The sequence below is a fragment of the Rhinatrema bivittatum genome, chromosome 4 (assembly GCF_901001135.1).
Source record: "Rhinatrema bivittatum chromosome 4, aRhiBiv1.1, whole genome shotgun sequence".
Lineage (NCBI taxonomy): Eukaryota > Metazoa > Chordata > Amphibia > Gymnophiona > Rhinatrematidae > Rhinatrema > Rhinatrema bivittatum.
The window spans coordinates 55,670,158-55,691,594 of record NC_042618.1 but is presented as its reverse complement, the minus strand read 5'-3'; the positions used below and the strand labels follow the sequence as shown (position 1 = coordinate 55,691,594).

The 21,437-nt window shown below is 43.8% G+C and overlaps 1 protein-coding gene across 1 annotated transcript in view; it reads left to right on the top strand.

The window, feature by feature from the left end:
* The window catches only part of HIF1A (hypoxia inducible factor 1 subunit alpha), a 150,592-nt gene that overhangs the window by 113,599 nt on the left and 15,556 nt on the right, over positions 1–21,437 (top strand). Inside the window, exon 12 of the mRNA XM_029598154.1 lies at positions 3,239–3,630. Coding sequence (XP_029454014.1) covers positions 3,239–3,630 — 392 coding nt within the window. The remainder of the gene's footprint in view (positions 1–3,238; positions 3,631–21,437) is intronic.

Here is a 21,437-nt window from a genome sequence, read left to right as displayed (position 1 = left end):
CAGGTGGCCATGTGGTACATAAACAAGCAGGGAGGCACAGGCTCCTTCCTTCTGTGTCAGGAAGCTGCGCAGATTTGGGCGGAAGCCCTCTCCCACTCTATGTACCTCAGGGCCACCTACCTGCCGGGAGTAGACAATGTATTGGCAGACCAACTGAGCCGTGTCTTCCAACCACACGAGTGGTCACTCAATCCCTTGGTAGCGACCTCTCTATTTCACAAGTGGGGTTATCCTTACATAGACCTCTTTGCGTCCCCTCAGAACCACAAAGTGGACAATTACTGCTCTCTCATTCGGAGCCAACACTCTCGGCCCAGGGATGCCTTCTCCCTCAAGTGGGCAACCGGTCTGCTTTATGCATTCCCTCCACTTCCTCTTCTGTCGAGGACTCTCGTGAAACTACGCCAGGACGGAGGAACCATGATCCTGATAGCACCTTACTGGCCACGCCAAGTATGGTTTCCCATACTCCAGGATCTCTCCATCCGCAGGCACATTCCCTTGGGAAGGGACCCGCATCTCCTCACTCAAAACGACGGATGCCTCCTCCATCCCAACCTCCAAGCCTTGTCCCTAACGGCACGGAGGTTGAAAGGTTAGTCCTTCAGCCTTTTAACCTTTCGGATTCAGTTTCTCGTGTCCTGATAGCTTCACGAAAGCCCTCCACCAGAAGGTCCTATTCATACAAATGGAAAAGGTACACATCTTGGTGCACTTCTCAGTCCCTTGATCCCCTTTCCTGTCCAATCTCGAAATTCTTGGACTATTTATGGCATCTATCGGAATCGGGTCTTAAAACCTCTTCTATAAGGATGCATGTCAGTGCGGTAGCCGCTTTCCATAAAGGTATCGAGGGTGTCCCTATTTCAGTACAACCCCTGGTAACACGCTTTCTTAAGGGCTTGCTCCATCTGAAGCCACCCTTACGTCCTCCGGCCCCATCTTGGGACCTTAATCTGGTTCTTGGTCGTCTAATGAAACCACCGTTCGAACCTCTGCACTCCTGTGACTTGAAATATCTCACTTGGAAAGTGTTATTCCTTTTGGCTGTTACTTCAGCTCGCAGGGTTAGTGAATTGCAGGCCCTAGTTACCTATCCGCCTTACACTAAACTCCTGCAGGACCGGGCGGTACTCCGCACTCACCCTAAAATTTTTACCTAAGGTAGTTTCGGAGTTTCATATCAATCAATCCATCATACTACCTATCTTTTTTCCCAGGCCCCACTCCAACTCCGGGGAACAGACTCTGCATACCCTAGACTGTAAACGAGCTCTAGCTTTTTATCTAGACCATACAGTTGCTCACAGGAAGAGCACTCAATTATTTGTCTCTTTCCATCCTAACAAGTTAGGACAACCTGTGGGTAAGCAGGCTCTTTCCTCCTGGTTGGCGGACTGCATTTCTTTTTGCTATGAGCAAGCTGGCATTCCTTTTCAAGACCGTGTCAAAGCACACTCTGTGAGGGCCATGGCGACTTCAGTAGCACACCTTCGATCGGTGCCGCTTCCTGACATCTGCAAGGCTGCAACCTGGAGTTCCCTCCATACCTTTGCAGCCCACTATTGTTTGGACAAAGCTGGAAGACAGGACTCCATCTTCGGCCAATCTGTCTTGCGTAACCTTTTTCCAACATGATGTACCAACACCCTTCCACCTGCCCGGTAGGGTGCGGATGTCCTTTCCCAAATTCCACCCCAGTTGTTGTGCCTTTTGCACGCCGTTGGGTGCCTTTGGTGCAAGTCAGGACATCCTCAGCTCGGTACTCACCCATTTGTGAGGCCAACCATCCTGCTTGTCCTGTGAGAAAGCAAATGTTGCTTACCTGATGTAACAGGTGTTCTCACAGGACAGCAGGATGTTAGTCCTCACGAAACCCGCCCGCCACCCCGCGGTGTTGGGTTCGTTTTATTTTTACTTTTTAGGCACTGCCTGTAGCTTTGAAAATCAGACTGAAGGGAGACCCCTGCTGGCTGCAGGGTCAGTGCCGTGCTGGGCATGCCCAGTAGGGGCCAGTCAAAGTTCTGTTTAACTTTGACAGAAGTTTTCCGTGGTGGGCTCCATCCTCGATGTCACCCATTTGTGAGGACTAACATCCTGCTGTCCTGTGAGAACACCTGTTACATCAGGTAAGCAACATTTGCTTTCTCTAAGTGAACTTAATAGCAGGTAATGGACTTCTCCTCCAAGAACTTATCCAATCCTTTTTTAAACACAGCTATACTAACTGCACGAACCACATTCTCTGGTAACAAATTCCAGAGTTTAATTGTGCGTTGAGTAAAAAAGAACTTTCTCCGATTAGTTTTAAATGTGCCCCAAGCTAACTTCATGGAGTGCCCCCTAGTCTTTCTACTATCCGAAAGAGTAAATAACCGATTCACATCTATCCGTTCTAGACCTCTCATGGTAATAAACATTTCCCTTTTCTGTGACTTTAATCCTTTCTTAGTCGAGCTAAATGTGGCCATCACCCAGACATTCTTCCAGTACACTCCTGGAACACCATTATTATTTTTTTATTTTAAGTCTCTAGAATCATGATCTATCTTCCTATCTCACCACACTCTCTTCTGAACTCCCCAAACTTGCCCCAAGGGGCTTTCATCTGAGCCAGCAGGAGGATTTATTCCCCTCCTGCCTGCTTGGCATCTAATAGTAACATTGTGGTTGGGTACAGGTTGTAGGGGAGAGGTAGGAAGGGATTCACAAAGCACACAGCTTTAAAATATTTTAAAAATAAACGCTGGGAGGAAGGCAGACAGGAGAGGCACTCAGGTAGGTTTTCAGTATCATGATGGAGTGCCGGGGGATAGGTGGATCATTGCTCTGGTGAATTTAAAAAAAAATAAAAATTGGGTACCAGGAGGAAGGATAATCAACTTAAAAAAAAATTTTTTTTTTAAAGTTTTTAGCTGATTAGTGCTGATTTTCAGCATTAGCTAGCTAGGTTTGACCAGACAATACAGTCACATAAAGCTATGCTATATCTGGCTAGTTAAAATTTGACTGGCTAGATTTAGCCACATTTTTTTTCGGCTGAAAACCTAGCTGGCTAGATTCAGTTGAAAATTTGCTTAAAGATAATTGATTAAAATTAACTGGTTATGTTGTCTGCTCTGTGGCTTTTTAAAAATTGACTTCATAGTAAATTAGTGACAAATGTGAGATTCAGCATATTATAGTTATGCTGCACTGTTAAGTGGCCTGCAGCCTTAACAGCTTTGTTTGATTTTAGGAAACCGATTTAGACCTGGAGATGCTGGCACCTTATATCCCGATGGATGATGACTTCCAGTTGCGCTCATTTGACCAGCTTCCTCCTTTGGAGAATGACTCTACGAACTCTCAAAGCATGGATGCAATTAACATCTTTGAATCATCCCAGTTATCAACTACCACCACTGATGAATTTAAAGCAGTCACAACGGAAAATATGGGTGACATTAAGCCACTGATGGCTTCTCTGATACCTTTCCAAATGAAGGAAGGAAACTGTGCTCCTGCCTCAACATATGGTGGCAGGCAAAGTCGGACAGCATCTCCAGTCAGACCAGGGAAAGAGATATTAGAAGAAACGGTGTGTTCTCGTCCTGGCACGCCTAACTTACCGCTCTCTGTCAGTAACAGGTACATAGCTAATAGCATCTTCCAACCCATCCTTGCCATTGTCTCCAAGTCTGCAGTCTTTAACACGCCAGATTGCATACTATAAAAACAAAAATATATCCTCTGAGACTTTTGCTGGATTTCCTTCTAAGGATACAATTCAGAATTGACCTGCCCATCTTCAGGATCCACCAAGAGCTCAGATGTTTACCCAGTCTCCTTTATTCCTACTGTCTGGCTCTCCCTACAAGTATCTCCACACATCATGATCATTCTCTTCCATCCAAAATTCTGGAAAAGTATCCTGTTCCCTTAGCAGCACTTGTTTTTCCCATTTGAGCTCAATTCCTTCCTCCAGCATTTTCCTAGGTAATCTCTATATAGTACTTTTGTACAGCATTGTACAAGGCTACAGAGATACATAGACAGAAGGATACAGGTAATGATTGACATGTACAAGTCCCTTCATCAAAGAGCTTACAGTTTGTGAGATTAAAAGGAATAAAGTTATTGAGGAATGGTGAAATAGTAGCTTCCAGAAGAGAGTGAATAGTGGGTTTTGCAGAGTCTTTATGGAGCAGTGTGCTTTCAATCAGGATTTGACAATAGAAGAGGCCTGGTATATTGTGAAAGGAAGTAAGATGGGGAATTGACAAGGAAGACTTGGAAGCAAGAGTGAGCTGAGAAGACAGAGGATTTGAAAAGGAAGATGTCTGTGAAGTGTGCCAAAAAGAGCATAAACAGAAATAAGGGCTGAGATTCAGAGAGGTGAGAAGGTGTGCAAACCATTGAGAGAATCCGCTTGAATATAATGCAGATGTAGAGCTAGTATACAGACCTCAGGAGCGAAGAGGCAGTATAGGAAAATTATTCTTAGTGCTGGATTCTAAATGAATTGCAAAGAAGCAATGTGGGAGTCATGGTTGCAGTTGTGAAGGTGAGAGAGGAAGAGGTCTTTGATTAGGATTTGGGCTGAGAAAGAGGAAAGGACAAATATTGGTCATATTGTTAGATCTAACTGCTTTCTGCTTAGATAAGAGGATACAAGCATAAGAGAGAATTAAACGTGATACCAAGACACAATGGTCCTGGGGGAAAATAGCATCATGCGTGGTGATGGAAGGAAGAGGAACTTTAGTTTTTTAGATGTTTGGTTTAAATGGTATAAAGATTTAAGAATTTTAATGTCTCCTTTCAGGACAGATTAATCTTTTTAATGCAAAAGTGGGTGAAATTGTGCATTTGGGATAAAAAAAAAAAGCTAGGACAGGAATATGCACCTGCCTAACAAAGGGATCTGAGACTAATCCTCTTAACAACCTAATGCTTGACAATGAGGAAAGCTATCAGAGCTTGGATATATGAGGAGGAGCATCACCAGCATGCGAGATGACACAGTTTTGTCTGTGTGAAACCACAGAAGCTACAAGACCTCAAATGTACTATCCAGAAAAAGAAGGCAAAGGGAAGATGTGCAGTATTCAAATATGTCAATATCAGAAAAACTGGTGAGATGTGATAGAATTCCAAACAAATTATAAAAAAATCACATATTAACGTGAACTTAACAGAATAGGCTCACCCTCGTATATGAGCGTTAATACATTTACACTGAAACAGTGTTTTAACTTTTATGCACTTATTATGAATGTACTTGCTCACCTTATATAATCATGGGGTGACCTTTTTTCTGTCACGTTAGCATATACCACAGTTATAAGAAAAATAACCTTTTTTTAAAAAGGGTAAAAAAGAAAAAAAAAAGTATTATATTAAGGCTTAGATGCCGACCAAGTGAATGGAAGAGACAACCTATCTTTTCCAAAAGTATAGACTAGAGCAAAAGGCTCATCAGCTTTGCTCTGCCGAATGCCCAATGTATTGTATTAAGACTTTAACTCCGACTAAGTAAATGGAAGAGACGACTTATCTTTTTTCTGGAGATATAGACTAGAGTAAGAGACTCATCAGCTTTGCTCTGCCCTGGCGGGCATTCGGCAGAGCAAGCTACCCACTGAAGTTGGGGGAAAAACTAGTGCTTAGGGTCTGGTGGGGAGTGATCCTAGGCCTTACTGTCTAGGCTTCCCAACTACTACTTATGTGATCATAAAGGTGGGTTTCATAAGCTTTGCCACCCAGGCATTTGTAGACTCAGGTTTAAGTGTTCCTAGGGTAGATTCACTTGTTTGTGCTGTGACCAGGAGATCCACTATTCCAGTTGAATGATGCATCCCTCAAGGATGCTCAGGTGAGATTGATTGAATCTGTCCTTAAGCATGTGTTTGAAGCCTCTAGCTTTGCGCACCAGGTGGTGGTGTTTGCAGCATCAGATCCCTCAAAGGAGAGTGAAATCAGCTTTGAGTGTGTTTATTTTTTTTTCTCTGTCTCAATCTGCTAATGGGGGGGGGGGGGGGGGGAGGGATATAATCCACTGGTCTGGCAGGAAAGGAAATTAACAGGTAAGTTTACAATTCACCTTTGAGCAGCTATTGGAGCAGTAATTGTTGTCCAGAGGCCACATATTACACCTCCCTCTGAATCTAGAACTTGTGCATCCTGAGTCTGGTCCAAGTGTTGCTTTTGTGTAATGGTTGGGACTACTGTCACTACTGCCATTCCAGGGGCTATGAATCTTATCTCTGCTACATGCCAGGCATGTTGATTGAAGTCAAATATATTATATTGGAGCACTACCTGAGACAATTCTATGCATCTAACTTGTTTAGGCCAGAAAGGGGCAACTCCAGTCCTGGAGTATCACATGCATGTCTGGTTTTTAGGACATCCACAATGAATATGAGATATATTTGCATACAATGGAGGCAGTGTATGTAGATGCATCTTATCTGTATTCATTGTGGATATCTTGAAAACCAGACCTGTCTGTTGTACTCCAGGACCAGATTGGCTTTTCCCTGGTCTAGGTATTATTCTTGCTCTACAGCTTTTGTTATGTTTGTAGTAATCACATTAGTGGGTTCATTGTGAGAATGAATTGTTCTTAAATGCGCTAATGTTAGCTTTCCTGAAACCCAGTCTACTATAGAAATATTCATACATTTTTCATGGCTAAATTGAGATTCCTGCACCAATTACAAACATTTATGCTTTAGGTATAAGCTTTTGGCAACAACTACTTGACTACACCATTTATTTGTTATACATCTTACCAAGGCACTTAACCCTGGTACATTGGAGTAAACAAAACATTCAGTACCTTGTAAGTCTTCACACCCATGTGCGTTTTTCATAATCAGCATTCTAAAAAATAAAAATCAAATTGGGAGTTTTTCACTAATCTACACAACATTCTCTTCACTTTTCATCATGAAAGAACATTTTAAAAAAAAGTCTTGATTGCATAAGTCTTCACATACTTTGATTCAATATTTGGTGGAAGCCCCTTTTGCAGCAATAATAACTGAGTCATTTAGGATAAGCGTCTATCAGCTTGTACAGTGGGATGGTGCAATTTTTACCCATTCTTTTTGGCATAAGAGCTCCCATTGTTTTTCAAATTGGCCTGGGATAGTCTATGGACTGCAGTCTTAGTCTTGCCACAGATTTTCTATTGGACTCAGAACTGCACTTTGACCAGGCCACTTGAGTACATTCAATTTATTCTTGCTGAGCCACACTATTGTTGCTTTTACTTTGTGCTTAGGAACATTTTCCTGCTGAAAAGTTAATTTTCTCCACAGTCCCAGGTCTATGGCAGACTGGAACAGGGTTTCTTCCAGGATTTACCTGTATTTTGCACCATCCATCTTTCTCTCGGCCTTCACAAGCCTCTCTTTCCCCACTGCAGCAAAGCATGCCTACAACATAATGCCAATACTGCCATGCTCTATTGTAAGGGGTGTTGTGATGTTACACCACACATCGCTTAGCATTTGAGATGAAAAAGTTCCACTTTGGTCTAATCATGCCTCAAAATCTTCTCCCACAAGCATTTGCAGCATCTCATAAATGTATCTTTCCCTGTACGTACCAGGATCAGTCCAGACTGCTGAGTTATGCCTCCCTTCCAGCAGATGAAGTCAGAGAAAAGCTGAAAAGCACCCCCTAAGTATACCGGTGTGCTGCATAAGTACATAAGATTTGCAGTACTTGGTCAGACCAAAGGTACATAAAGCCCAGTATCCTGTTTCCATCCATGGCCAATCCAGGTCACAAGTACCTGGTAGGATCCCAAGAGATAGATTCCATGCTGATTATCCCCAAGGATAAGAAGTGATTTCTCCAACTTCACCTTAATGGTTTATGGACTTTTCCTCCAGGAACATGTCCAAACTTTTTTTAAATGCAGCTACACTAATAGCTTTCACCACATCCTCTGGCAGTGAAATTCCAGAGTTTAATTATGCGTCAAGTAAAAAAGTTATTTTATTAGTTTTAAATGTATCACCTAATAACTTCATTGTGTGTCCCCCTAAGTCTTTGTACTCTTTGAAAGCACATTATGGCTTTTCTTCAGCAGTGACTTCCTTCTGGCCACACTCATGCAGGCCTTGTTTGAGTAATCTGACATGGTTGAATAGTCAACATTTTTTCCAAGTCTCAGCCAGAGACCCTCTGCATTTGTGTTAAAGTAATTTTAGGCCTTAGTGACCATCTGCAGCAATTTCCTTAACTTACAGTTACTGACTTTAGAGGGATGGCTTGATAGCGGCAGTGTCTTGGTGGTGCCAAACTTTACAATAATTGATTGACCTGACAGTGCCTCAAGGGATATTCACATGTTGAAATTGTCTTATTGTCTTCTCCAATCTGTACTTTTTAAATAGTTTTCTCACAGGACAAGCAGGATGGTAGTCCTCACATATGGGTGACATCATCAGGATGGAGCCCAATCATGGAAAACTTCTGTCAAAGTTTCCAGAACTTTGACTGGCCCCTACTGGGCATGCCCAGCATGGCACTAACCCTTCAGTCTTCTTTTTTCCGCACAGCAGTAGCCTCGCGGTTTAGGAGCTCTGAACACATTCCTGACAGGAATTTTCCTCATGGACTTAAAATTATTTTGCCCCACAGGGGTCCCTCCTCTAACTTTTCTCAGGCCGCGGTACTCCGGTAGGTTTTTCACCGTTTTTCGTCGATTACCGTCAAGTTTGGCCCTTGCGGCTTACTGGCCGTCGACCGTACCGCAGCTCGATTTTTTTCTATGGCCATGACTTCAGGTTTTTGTCGGTGCCCGGACTGTACTCGCACCATGTCTATCACAGACTCTCATAGAGTTTGTGTAATGTGTTTAGGCCGTGAGCATGATGTCCTGACTTGCACCAAATGTGCCCTCATGACACCAAAAGGTCGCAAAGCCAGAATGGAGAAGATGGGACTCCTTTTCCGTGCTCACACCCCAACGCCGTCCATCGCATCGACGTCTTTGGAACCGGCACCGTCGAAGTCACACCACTATCGACAACCGTCCTGTGACCGCCCGCCATGGACATCTTCACGGCCATCGACTCCCGTTTCTCCCCCTCAAGATCGAGGGGATCGAAGGGAGAAACATCGCCATCGGCATCGTCTCGGACCGTTGAGGGAGCGAAATCATCGACCTCGCCACCGTCTGAGCCACCATTGAAGAAGCCCCGTCCAGGAACGGCACCGACCACTCCTGCGACCAGGACATCGAGGCCACCCTCACCCGATCGGGGTTTGGGAGTCGCAATTCTGCCTGTAAAGGTGGTCCCTCCGACTGGGCCTCAGCCTCCCTCTTCCGTCTTGGAGCTGGAGCTGATTGCCCCAGGTCTCCGGGAAGAACTGGACCAACTGGTCCAGGATGCCATCGACAAGGCGATGCAACGACTCCAGGTCCCTCCGACACCGGCACAGAGAGTGGAACCGGTCACCGACCCGATTCCAGCTGGCACCGCTGCTATCCCGGATGGAGGTGCTCATGACTGCCCTTCCACTGGTAATTCCCGGGTCTCAGATGGCCCCGATGATAGCTTCATCAGGAGGAGAAACACAGTTTCGCATTCCTCCTTCGGGGGTATTGCCTCAGCCATCGATGCCATGTCGACCCTCGCCACCGTTTCATTCATTGGGAGCGATACGCACATTGGCGCCAATGATGCCTTCGATGCCGGCACCGATGCCCCCCAGGGCATCCCCGGTGATTCCTTCGATTTTCTCGGAGCCTCAGCCGGGCCCTTCGGGTATCCAACCCCCTCCTCGTCCTACAGGTCAGCCTACTGATCCTTATGACACCTGGGAGGATGATACTTCCACAGACACCGATGACTTACCTTCACCTCACTCTCCTACTGAAAGTAGAAAGCGTTCTCCTCCAGAGGACCTCTCTTTCATTAATTTTGTGAAGGAAATGTCAGAATTGTTCCCTTTCCAGCTTCAGACGGAGCAAGATGATAGGCACCAGATGATGGAGCTTCTCCAATTCCTGGATGCCCCTAAAGTGATCACTTCTATTCCCATTCATCAAGTTCTTCTTGACCTCCTCAAAAAGAACTGGGAAAACCCTGGATCCATTGCCCCAGTACACAGAAAGGCTGACACTACTTATCTGGTACAGTCAGCCCCTTGCTTTCAAAAATCTCAGCATGATTCCACCACAACTGAGTGGTGGTCGGCTCAAAAGAAAGCAAAAACGACGAAACCACACTCCTCTACCCCTCCTGTCAAGGAACACAAGTTCCTCGACAATATTGGTCATCGAGTGTTCCAAGGGGCCATGTTTATCTCCAGGATTGCTTCTTACCAGCTGTATATGACCCAATACAACAGGGTCATTTTCAAGCAAATACAGGACTTCTCTGAAACCCTGCCTGACCAATTTCAAGAACATCTTCAAACCCTTGTCAACAAGGGGTTTGAGGCAGGAAAGCATGAGATAAGAACAGCTTACGATATCTTCGACACCTCCACTAGAGTGTCTGCAACTGCCATTTCGGCAAGACGCTGGGCCTGGCTCAAGTCTTCTGACCAGGCTGTCTGACCTGCCCTGTATAGGAGATAATCTGTTCGGTGAACAGATTCAGCAAATAGTGGCTGAATTAAAGGACCATCATGAGACCCTCAAACAGCTCTCATCGATACCTTCCGACTTCCCTTCTAGACAGCCCTTCAAGAAGGGACTCTTAAGAAGTCATTCTTCCGCCCAAGGAAGTACTATCCTCCACCAACAAGGTCCTAAGTTACGAAGCCTTATCAGAAATCTCAGCCCCGGAAGCAAAAGCCACAAGCAGCTCCCCAGCTGGGGCCTGCTTCAGGTTTTTGACATTCCCTTGGAGAGCAGCAGCCTGATCCCTCTTCCAGCCATACCAGTGGGAGGTCGATTGTGCCACTTTCACGGCATGTGGCAATCAATCACAACCGACCAATGGGTGCTAGCAATCATTGCTCAGGGTTACCACCTGAACTTTCTTGCTCTTCCACCGGAATCACCACCTCTACAAGCGTGGAGAGTAATCGACCACTCTGTCCCCCTGGAGCAGGAGGTTTCCCTTCTTCTCCAGTTAAGAGCAATAGAACCCGTCCCTCTTTCACAACAAGACCTAGGGTTCTATTCCCGGTACTTTCTGATTCCCAAAAAATCCGGGGGGCTTCGTCCAATTCTGGACCTACGTGCCCTCAACAAGTACCTCCAGCGGGAAAAGTTCAAGATGGTAACCCTGGGCTCGCTTCTATCTCTTCTACAAAGAGGAGACTGGCTCTGCTCTCTGGACCTCCAGGACGCGTACACCCACATTGCGATAGCTCCAGCTCATCGCAAGTATCTCAGGTTTTTAGTAGGCCCAAAGCACTATCAATACAGAGTGCTTCCATTCGGCCTAGTGTCTGCACCACGAGTCTTTACCAAATGTCTTGTGGTTGTCGCAGCCTTTCTCAGGAAAGAAGGTGTTCACGTCTACCCCTATCTAGACGACTGGTTAATCAGGGCCCCAACCCAGCAAGCCGCTCGATCGTCCCTGGATTTGACCCTACACACTCTAATTTCTCTAGGATTTCTTGTCAATTACGAGAAATCCTATTTAGTCCCATCTCAAACCTTATCATTCATTGGGGCAGACTTGGACATCTTACAGGCAAAAGCCTTTCTACCTCAACGAGTGCAAACCCTCGTGTCCCTCGCTCATCAGTTGCAGTCTCAGTATACAGCAACAGCTCGACAATTCCTTGTCCTTCTCGGACACATGGCATCCTCAGTCCACCTCACACCAATGGCCCGCCTAGTCATTAGAGTCATGCATTGGACTCTGAGGTCACAATGGATTCAAGTGACTCAGCCTCTGTCAACCATTGTCCACATCACCGACGCACTCCGTCTGTCTCTCACCTGGTGGAAAGATCAGAACAATCTCCTCCAGGGACTGCCTTTTCACCTGCCAGATCCTCAACTCCTTCTCACCACCAACGCTTCCAACCTCGGCTGGGGGAGCTCATGTGAACGATCTGCAGTCACAAGGATTTTGGTCTCCAGAGGAAGCCAAACACCAGATAAATTTCCTGGAGCTTCGAGCGATGCACTATGCTCTCAGAGCTTTTCAGGATTGCCTATCAAATCACGTCATCCTGATTCAGACGGACAACCAGGTGGCAATGTGGTACATCAACAAGCAGGGAGGCTCAGGCTTCTTCCTTCTGTGTCAGGAAGCTGCACAGATTTGGGCAGAAGCGCTCTCCCACTCGATGTACCTCAGGGCCACCTATTTGCCGGGAGTGCACAATGTCTTGGCAGACAAACTGAGTCGTGTCTTCCAACCGCACGAGTGGTCTCTCAATCCCTCCATAGCGACCTCTCTCTTCCAGCAATGGGGTCATCCCCAAATAGACCTCTTTGCGTCCCCTCAGAACCGCAAGGTGGACAATTACTGCTCCCTCATTCGCAGCGCGCGCTCTCAGCCCAGAGATGCATTCTCCCTCTCGTGGGCAGCCGGTCTGCTTTATGCATTCCCTCCACTTCCTCTTTTCTCGAAGTTGCTCCGTCAGGACAAGGGAACCATGATCCTGATAGCACCTCACTGGCCACGCCAAGTGTGGTTTCCCATACTCCAGGATCTCTCCATCCGCAGGCACATTCCCTTGGGAACGCACCCACTTCTGATCACTCAGAACAACGGATATCTACGCCATCCCAATCTTCAGGCCTTGTCCCTGACAGCATGGATGTTGAAAGGTTAATTCTTCAACCACTTCATCTTTCAGATTCGGTTTCTCATGTCTTGATTGCTTCACGGAAGCCTTCCATGAGAAAATCTTATTCCTATAAATGGAAAATGTATACATCATGGTGTTCTTCGCAATCCCTTTTCCTGTCCAATCCCAAGGTTTTTGGACTATCTCTGGCATTTATCGGAATCAGGTCTAAAGACCTCTTCCATCAGAATGCATGTCAGTGCGGTAGCCGCCTTCCATAAAGGTGTCGGGGATGTCCCTATATCGGTACAACCCCTCGTAACACGTTTTCTTAAAGGCTTGCTCCATATCAAGCCACCTTTACGTCCTCCGGCCCCTTCTTGGGACCTTAATCTGGTTCTCGGGCAGCTCATGAAACCACCATTCGAACCTCTTCACTCCTGTGACCTAAAATATCTCACATGGAAAGTGATTTTCCTTTTGGCTATCACTTCAGCTCACAGGGTTAGTGAGTTACAGGCCCTAGTTACCTATCCGCCTTACACTAAAATCCTGCAGGACCGGGCGGTACTCTGCACTCACCCTATGTTTTTGCCTAAGGTAGTTTCGGAGTTTCACATTAATCAATCCATCATACTACCTATCTTCTTTCCCAGGCCCCATGCCAACCCAGGGGAACAGGCTCTGCATACCCTTGACTGTAAACGGGCTCTAGCGTTCTACCTAGACGGTACAGTTGCCCACAGGAAGAGCACTCAGTTATTCGTCTCTTTCCATCCTAACAAATTAGGGCAACATGTGGGTAAGCAGACTCTCTCCTCCTGGTTGGTGGACTGCATATCTTTTTGCTATCAGCAAGCAGGCATTCCTTTCCAAGACCGTGTTAAAGCACACTCTGTAAGGGCCATGGCGACTTCAGTAGCACACCTAAGATCTTTGCCGCTTCCTGACATTTGCAGGGCTGCCACCTGGAGTTCTCTCCACGCTTTCACAGCCCACTATTGCCTAGACAAAGCCAGAAGACAAGATTCCATCTTTGGCCAATCTGTCCTGCGTAACCTATTTCCAACGTGACGTACCAACACCCTTCTGCCTGCCCGGTGGGGTTCAGGATGCCCTCTACCAAATTCCACCCCAGTTGTTGTGCCTGTTGCACGCCGTTGGGTACATTTGGTGCATGTTCGGACATCCTCAGCTCGGTACTCACCCCTATGTGAGGACTACCATCCTGCTTGTCCTGTGAGAAAGCAAATGTTGCTTACCTGTAACAGGTGTTCACAGTCACAGGACAGCAGAATGTTAGTCCTCACGAAACCCGCCCGCCGCCCCGCAGTGTTGGGTTCGTAACGTTTGTTTTATTTTTTCGGCATTGCCTGTAGCTATCAAATAAGACTGAAGGGGGACCCCTGCTGGCTGCAGGGTTAGTGCCATGCTGGGCATGCCCAGTAGGGGCCAGTCAAAGTTCTGGAAACTTTGACAGAAGTTTTCCGTGATTGGGCTCCATCCTGATGATGTCACCTATATGTGAGGACTAACATCCTGCTGTCCTGTGAGAACACCTGTTAAAGGTAAGCAACATTTGCTATCTCTAAGTTCTTTCAGCAGCTCTTTGGTGTGTTTTGACCTTTTGCTTTAAATTTTACTTCATACAAAAAAACAGTTTTGATTCTTCATCCAGGAGTATTCTAATCCATTCAGTTACTGTGATTAGACAGAGGTAGGTTCTGTTTAATTTTTTATGGGCCTTAAGGCAATTCCTTGAAATAGAACTAATTTGGGTTTTCTATGACAAAGGATAGTAAGATTCATACAATCAAGACTTTTTTTTTAATTAATTACTTTTGGAATATTTCTATAATTCTTTCCTGATTGAAAGTATGTAGTATTTTGTGTAAATCGGTGAAACTCCTATTTTAAAGCATTTTGATTGGTATTGTTTAGATGCAGAAAGTGAAAACAATGCAAGAGTCTGAAGACTCTTACATGGCACTGTATCATAAACAAACATATCGGGGTCCATATTCAGACACAGTCCAGCTAGCAAAGTTAGTCGGACGAACTTATCCAGCTAACTTTGAAGGTATATTCAATAGTGAAACCGCACTATTGAATATAGCCAGCTATCTTAAAGTTAGCCGCATAACCTTAGGCCAGCTCTCTGGCCTGACCAAACTTAGCCAGCTAACTCAACTCTTGCCAGTTACACTCCCAGAATGTCCTTAACTTAGCTGACTAAATTCTAGCCACCTAACTTATTGATTGGCTAGAATTTAGCTGGTTATGTTCCCATATATTCATTTAATTGGCTAGCTTCTGAATTAGCAGGCTCAATGCTTTTGAATGTGGATCTCATCATAGGAACACAATAAAAACAAATGTCTAAAATACAATATTCAGTCTAAACTCAGGAAATCTAAAAATTTAAACCCCTGAAAAATAATCATACACAAAAGTCTCATCCGAACACAAACCATTATAATACAATAAACTTAGGGGAAAAAACATAACAGAATAAGGAAAATAAAGAATTAATTAGCTCATGAAAGCCTTCTCAAACAATTACATCTTTATTAACTGCTTACACTTGACAAATATAAGGCTGGGAGGGGGGGGGGGCTTCTTTGGGAACTGAATTTCAGAGGGTTGGAGCATAGCAAAAGCAGACATGCTGTCACAATTTTAGACCATTTGGCGACTTTTATTGCTTGGACCATAAGTAATTGCTCATTCAAACATCTCAGTGAACACAAAGGGACATACAGGTACAGCAGGTCTCAAGGACTGAACACATTTTTTATTTTTTTTGTAAACTAAGGGTGTGGGTTGTGTGTTGTTTTTTTTCTGGACTGTGACAAAACAGACTTCTGTCTGTTCCATCAGTCCCCCATACCATGTTCCTCTTGCTGATCCTCTGTTACTGGTGAGAGGCTAATCCACTAGAGACTGCTTCAAAAATTGTAAGTTGTGGTTCACAGTCCGGTAGTCGTACTCCCCTATTTCAGCCTCCTGCACAACAGAAAATTGCAGAAGAGGTAATTTCCACAGGGATCCTTCCATAGACACCCAGCAGATGAGGCTCTCTTACCAAAATGAACACCTAGAGTATATTCTCAGCAGTGGAGGAAGGACAGTAATGCACACAGAAAGAACATGAGTACATTAATGAAATATAGATGTTGGCAGAAAAGGATGACTTGGTCCACCCTGTCTGTCCATTTGTACCAGATTACTGTGCAATTGCAAGTATTACTTAATTTGTAGTCTTTTCTCCCTTTGTGTCTATCCCATGTATACTTGAATTCTGCCAGTTTTACCTCCTATAACCTATACTGCAAGTCTTTCACATTACCTTTGAGTTCCATTTCCTTCAGCTTCATATAATCTCTTCTTCTAAAGCTTTTCATTCTATGGAAAATGCTACCTTCTGATACTTTTATTGAAGTCTGATAGATATGTGAATGTGTTGTCATCTCTCTCCTTGCCCTTCTTTCTTCTAGAGTAATTCTTTAGCTCCTTCGTTCTCTCCAAGTGCCTGTAACTAAAAACTCACCTGAGCTAAAAAATTCTAACTTATCCCTATCAATTAAAAAGCACAATGAAAATACAAACAAAAAACAAACTTTGAAATGTTTGTATGCTAATGCCAGAAGTCTAAGAAGTAAGATGGGAGAATTAGAATGTATAGCAGTAAATGATGACAGATTTAATTGGCATCTCGGAGACATGGTGGAAAGAGGATAACCAATGGGACAGTGCTATACCGGGGTACAAATTATATCGCAATGACAGAGGAGCACCCAGGAGGAGGTGTGGCGCTTTATGTCTGGGATGGCATAGAGTCCAACAGGATAAACATCCTGCATGAGACTAAATACAAAATTGAATCTTTATGGGTAGAAATCCCTTGTGTGTTGGGGAAGACTATAGTGATAGGGGTATACTACCGTCCACCTGGTCAAGATAGTGAGATGGACAGTGAAATGCTAAGAGAAATTAGGGAAGCTAACCAAATTGGTAGTCTAGTAATAATGGGAGACTTCAATTACCCCAATATTGACTGGGTAAATGTATCATCGGGACACGCTAGAGAGAGAATGTTCCTGGATGGAATAAATGACAGCTTTATGGAGCAATTGGTTCAGGAATCAACAAGAGAGGGAGCAATTTTAGATCTAATTCTCAGAGGAGCACAGGACTTGGTGAGAGAGGTAACGGTGGTGGGGCCACTTGGCAATAGTGATCATAATATGATCAAATTTGATTTAATGACTGGAAGAGGAACAGTGTGCAAATCCAAGGTTCTCGTGCTAAACTTTCAGAAGGAAAACTTTGATAAAATGTGAAAAATTATTAGGAAAAAACTGAAAGGAGCAGCTACAAAAGTAAAAAACGTCCAACAGGCGTGGTCATTGTTTAAAAAAAAAAACCAACCCATTCTAGAAGCAGACTAGATGTATTCCACACATTAAGAAAGGTGGAAAGAAGGCAAAACGATTACTGGCATGGTTAAAAGGGGAGGTGAAAAGCTATTTTAGCCAAAAGATCTTCATTCAAAAATTGGAAGAAGGATCCAACAGAAGAAAATAGGATAATGCATAAACGTTGGCAAGTTCAATGAAAGACATTGATAAGACAGGCTAAGAGAGAATTTGAAAATAAGTTGGCTGCAGAGGCAAAAACTCATAGTAAAAACTTTCTAAAATATATCCGAAGCAGAAAGCCTGTGACGGAGTCAGTTGGACCGTTAGATGATCGAGGGGTTAAAGGGGCAATTAGAGAAGATAAGGCCATCGTGGAAAGATTAAATGATTTCTTTGCTTCGGTGTTTACTGAAGAGGAAGTTGGGGAGGTACCCGTAATGAAGAAGGTTTTCATGGGTAATGATTCAGATGGACTGAATCAAATCATGGTGAACCTAGAAGATGTGGTAGGCCTGATTGACAAACTGAAGAGTAGTAAATCACCCGGACCGGATGGTATACACCCCAGAGTTCTGAAGGAACTAAAAAATGAAATTTCAGACCTATTAGTAAAAATTTGTAACCTATCATTAAAATCATCCATTGTACCTGAAGACTGGAGGATAGCAAATGTAACCCCAATATTTAAAAAGGGCTCCAGGGGCGATCTGGGAAACTACAGACCGGTTAGCCTGACTTCAGTGCCAGGAAAAATAGTGGAAAGTGTTCTAAACATCAAAATCACAGAACATATAGAAAGACATGGTTTAATGGAACAAAGTCAGCATGGCTTTACCCAGGGCAAGTCTTGCCTCACAAATCTGCTTCACATTTTTGAAGGAGTTAATAGACATGTGGATAAAGGTGAACCGGTAGATGTAGTATACTTGAATTTTCAGAAGGCGTTTGACAAATTTCCTCATGAGAGGCTTCTAGGAAAAGTAAAAAGTCATGGGATAGGTGGCGATGTCCTTTCATGGATTGCGAACTGGCTAAAAGACAGGAAACAGAGTAGGATTAAATGGACAATTTTCTCAGTGGAAGGGAGTAGACAGTGGAGTGCCTCAGGGATCTGTATTGGGACCCCTACTTTTCAATATTTATAAATGATCTGGAAAAAAATACAAGTGAGATAATCAAATTTGCAGATGACACAAAATTGTTCAGAGTAGTTAAATCACAAGCAGATTGTGATAAATTGCAGGAAGACCTTGTGAGACTGGAAAATTGGGCATCCAAATGGCAGATGAAATTTAATGTGGATAAGTGCAAGGTGATGCATATAGGGAAAAATAACCCATGCTATAATTACACAATGTTGGGTTCCATATTAGGTACTACAACCCAAGAAAGAGATCTAGGTGTCACAGTGGATAACACATTGAAATCGTCGGTTCAGTGTGCTGCGGCAGTCAAAAAAGCAAACAATGTTGGGAATTATTAGAAAGGGAATGGTGAATAAAATGGAAAATATCATAATGCCTCTGTATTGCTCCATGGTGAGACCGCACCTTGAATACTGTGTACATTTCTGGTTACCGCCTCTCAAAAAAGATAATTGCGATGGAGAAGGTACAGAGAAGGGCGACCAAAATGATAAGGGGAATGGAACAGCTCCCCTATGAGGAAAGACTAAAGAGGTTAGGACTTTTCAGCTTGGAGAAGAGACGGCTGAGGGGGGATATGATAGAGATGTTTAAAATCATGAGAGGTCTAGAACAGGTAGATGTGAATCGGTTATTTACTCTTTCGGATAGTAGAAAGACTAGGGGGCACTCCTTGAAGTTAGCATGGGGCACATTTAAAACTAATCGGAGAAAGTTCTTTTTCACTCAACGCACAATTAAACTCTGGAATTTGTTGCCAGAGGATGTGGTTAGTGCAGTTAGTGTAGCTGGGTTTAAAAAAGGACTGGATAAGTTCTTGGAGAAGTCCATTACCTGCTATTAAGTTCACTTAGAAAATAGCCACTGCTATTACTAGCAACGGTAACATGGAATAGACTTAGTTTTTGGGTACTTGCCAGGTTCTTATGGCCTGGATTGGCCACTGTTGGAAACAGGATGCTGGGCTTGATGGACCCTTGGTCTGACCCAGTATGACATTCTCTTATGTTCTGTGTATGGCTGTAGTATAGTCCATGCACAGTTTTTGGTGGCCCTCCTTTGACTTGCCTCTACCTTGTCAATATCCTTTTGTAGATGAATTCTCCAGAACTATACCCAGTTCTTTAGGTGAGATTAAGGGTGCATTGAGCTGATTCTCTGCAAAGACAGACCAGTTGGTAGTGGCGAAAAATAGAAAGAAGATAGCATAATATCAAACTGATGACTTTTAAAATAGCATGCTTTAACTCTTAGCCAAGGCTATAGCCAGAATGTGAAAGTATGACAAGGTTAGCATTGTTTCACTTTTGCCTTCTGGATTCAACTTACAAGAAATCATGAGACTTAGAAGAATGTAGTATTAGCACAGAAGAGATAAGAGTAATAACTAGTTATAAAAATGTTATTCTTACTAAGAAACAGTGGTGTGTGCAGGTTTGGGAAAGGTGATGTTTATATCCTCTTGCAGCTGAGTTCCTCTTGATCGTGCATTTGTCTTATACTGGTATGGCAAATCCACATTACTCCTAAGAAATCTTTTAGTGGCACCCCCCTTAGGGGGTGCAGCGAATTTAGGGGGTCACAAAGTTCCCTGGGAAGCTCTTCTATATCCTAGCCCTCTCTTTTTCTCACACATGCTTCACAAGGAGACAACAGGATTAATCTGGTGGTGGGGGGGAGGAGTAACTCCTGGGCCCCTGGTGCAGTCAAGGATACAGTTATCAAAATCGCACTTACCTGCTCTACTGGGTCACTGGGCAGTGGTATCCTCGGGTGCAAAGTTTGTCCACTGGGGATTCGGGTAGCAAATAACCACAAAGTCCAAGAATGGTGTTCAAAGAAAATTTACTTAAAGTTTGAAAATAAGAATCCAGGCCAGTATAGAAAAACTAGGAATATCATCTGAAAAATCATAATAAAAAAAGCAAGTTTTGTCAATGGTAAATCCCCTAGTTCTTCTCCCAACTGAACAACTCTAGAATTCCTGCCCCTTGGAGGCTAGGATAATGTCTCCAGTTCCAGCGTAAAACAAGGGTTGAAAAGATAGCAATCCCCTTGTTCAAAAATAGATCTTTAAAATAGATAACCCCAAAAGTCTCTGCAAAAATATCAGTCTCAAACTCCACAATCTCCAACCTCTGCTGTTGACAGGTTGCAAGATACTGGGAGTTTGCCCTTCTGTCGAGAAACTAGTTCAGAACTTCAAAAATCTTCCAAGACTCCAACACACTTGCACTCTCAAAAATCTCCACTCTCTTTTGGCACCATCGGCCAGGGAAGCAGACAGACCCCTCTGGATCACTCCTCTTGGGGAGAAACAATGACCAAGATCCATGCTCAGGGGGGAATTTTATATTCCTGAGCCACAACCCACAAAAAGGTGGGGATATAGCAGGGGAAGGACCCCAAAGGTGCCAAACCAAATTGGTCAGACACAGTTGAAATAATTCAAATTTGTATGTCAACTATAAAACAATGGCTACAACATAAACTAGCCTTGAATATATCAGTCAAAATTTACCAATATTCATAGTCATATTAATAATCCTTTTCCATCTCATTTGACCAGAGGGTATTACATTTCTGATCTTTCCACGTGTTAAAAGCCTTGAGATATGGATAAACTCTAGTCTATCCTTTTCCCATCAGATACAATTCATAACCAAGGCAGGTTTCTTCAAACTACATATTCTCCGTTTGAAGCCTCAGTTGGAACCATGAGATTTTAGTACAGTTGTACTCCAATACAGAGAAACTACTGTATTGCTTTTTATGTTGGAGTCCCTACATGCAAGCTTAAAGCAATGCAGATTTTGCAGGAGAGAACATATTACTCCAGTTATAATGGATCTACACTGACTGTATCCTTTTGGATCATCTTTAAAATTTCTATATTGTGGTCCACAAATTATTAAAGTTGGATTCACTTCCCTGGGCAAATGCCCTACTGACTATCTATCTATAATCCTACACAGTCACTTTGTCTCTGTCCAGGCATGGCTGGTGGGAAACCAGAGAGTCTGCTTTCTTAGTGGTAGCTCCTAATAATCCAGAAGTGTTTGACAGATGATTCAAAGGCTTTCATTTATTTAAGCAAGCCTTTAATCTTTCACAGATTTTTTTTTCCTGCTCTTTTGTTTGAAGATGATTTGTATTGTCT